Source organism: Empidonax traillii, unplaced genomic scaffold (assembly GCF_003031625.1).
Source record: "Empidonax traillii isolate 1590-97213 ecotype Southwest subspecies unplaced genomic scaffold, ASM303162v1 scaffold4075:size10181, whole genome shotgun sequence".
NCBI lineage: Eukaryota > Metazoa > Chordata > Aves > Passeriformes > Tyrannidae > Empidonax > Empidonax traillii.
Genome location: NW_020959268.1, coordinates 5,515 through 7,422, shown reverse-complemented (window position 1 = coordinate 7,422; position 1,908 = coordinate 5,515). Strand labels below are relative to the sequence as shown.

The 1,908-nt window shown below is 61.6% G+C and overlaps 1 protein-coding gene across 1 annotated transcript; it reads right to left on the bottom strand.

The window, feature by feature from the left end:
- Window positions 1-263: 263 nt before the first annotated feature.
- LOC114072815 lies at window positions 264-1,848 on the bottom strand (the record flags this gene model as incomplete). The annotated part of the gene is made up of 5 exons (XM_027910662.1): window positions 264-485; window positions 741-878; window positions 1,045-1,159; window positions 1,435-1,572; window positions 1,661-1,848. Coding segments are annotated over 5 exons (801 nt in total), but the record flags the coding sequence as incomplete, so codon positions are not given.
- Window positions 1,849-1,908: the final 60 nt, after the last annotated feature.

Here is a 1,908-nt window from a genome sequence, read left to right as displayed (position 1 = left end):
ATGTGAACTACAAGTGCTCACCTCTGCCACACACTGCTGCTCATCATACTCCAGGAAGAACCACAGCACTAAGGTCTGGTGCACGTCCATCAGCAAGGGCCGTGTTCCCCCTTCCACCAGTGACTCCATCACCGTGCGGAATTTGCGAAAGGACGACAGCTGCCCGTGGGTGCAAAAGAGGAGAAAAAGACCTCAGCATTGCCTGCTCCAGGCACACCAGGCACACCAGGCACAGGCCTGAAAATCCACAGGAAAGAAAGTCTTCAGGCAGCACCCAGTGCCTGTGGCTGGGGGGCACAGAGCCTTACATTCTCAAAGAGAGGCCGGAGAGCCTCAGCCAGCTTCGGGGTAGTGGAGAGGATCGCCTGAATGTCTTCTTCCCAGAGCTCGTTCACCAGCACAGAGAGGGTCACAACCATCACGTCTCCATCTGCATCAGGCAGCAGCTCCAGGAGGTGCTGAGACAGCCTGCAGATGCTTTCGGCCTGTGTGGAACACGGTGCTGTGCTGTCACGCCCTGAACTGCTGCCTTCCCAACAGCTCCCTGCTGGTGCAACCCCACCCTGCTGCCCCGGGGCCCAGAGGCCAAAGGCCTGTCCCACAGGGCCCCTGTAGCTGAACAGGGAGGCAGGAGAGCTGGGAGCATCAGCCACAGGTCCCAAAGCCCAGCCAAGGCCAAGGGACTGTGTTCGCCCACCCCAGGCTGCCCGTGTGGCTTCAGCTGGGTGTGCCCTTCTCACCATTGACAGATCCATCCAGAGCACCATGCGGCCTCTGAGAGCCAGGCGACGTCTCTCTGGGCACTGGCTCTGCAGGTGCCTGGACAGGATCTGCTGGACACTGCCGTGACATTCTCTCCCATCCAGATAGTCGAGGACCTGGAAGGCAGAGAGCAGTGATGGGTGCCCGGGTGGCAGGAGCCCAGAGCCACCCAGGGCTGTGCCCAGGCAGCAGCACAGGGCGCAGGCACCATCCCGGCAGCGGCTGCCAGAGGGCAGAGAGGGGCAGGCAGGCGGGCCAGGCAGCGCTGGCCATCAGGCTCACCTCAACAAGGAACTCCAGGGCAGGCAGCTCCCAACGGGGGTCCACACTGCTGAGCATCCCAAGCAGGTGGATTGCCAGGGGAGAATGGGAGGGGGTCAACTGGTGGCGCATCTCCCTGTCAGGGGCAAAACCATGGACCCTGAGCAGGGTGGGCAAAGCTCTCCCAGCACTCACTCACACACAGGCCTGGTCTTTCCCCAGCAGCCCAGAATGGGACGTGGGCACTTTGGCAGGTGGCTCCTTCTGTGCACCTGCCTCTCCCAGCCCTTTGCAATCTGCTCAGCCATCCCTTGGGGCCAAGGCCCTCTGGCCATCACCCACGAGGGCTGTGTGGGGTGCCCCATGCCCAGGGCAGAGATGATGGGGGCAGTGGGGACAAGGGTGGCTCACCTGACATGCAGACCCACTGCAGAGTGGTGGGGATCGGAATTCACCAGTGGGTCCCAGGCAAGCCTGCGCTTCCTTGCCATCAAAATATCCTCCCACTGCAGATGGCAGAGCAGGGCCTTGAGGGTCTGTACCAGAAACCTGTGTGCAGAGCAAAGCCAAAGTCATGCCGGGAGCCCTGGCCCCAGCCCCGAGGGCATGGGAGGGAGAGAGGACTGGGATGGAGCACCTGTTGGGGTGGCTGGGAAGGGGGTGACTCTGCTGGCATCTCCTCCAGAAGGTGTTCATCTCCTCTGGCACCTGCTCTGTGCTCATGGACACTTGGAAGAGCAGAGCCATGACCAGGCGGGGGACATAATTCTTCACTGCATCCTGGCACTTGGGCTCCTGCAGGATCAGCCACAGTGCCAGGCTTGCCTGCAATACAACCATGCAGAGACAGCGCTCAGTGCAACAGGTCCACGTGGCAGGGCCCAA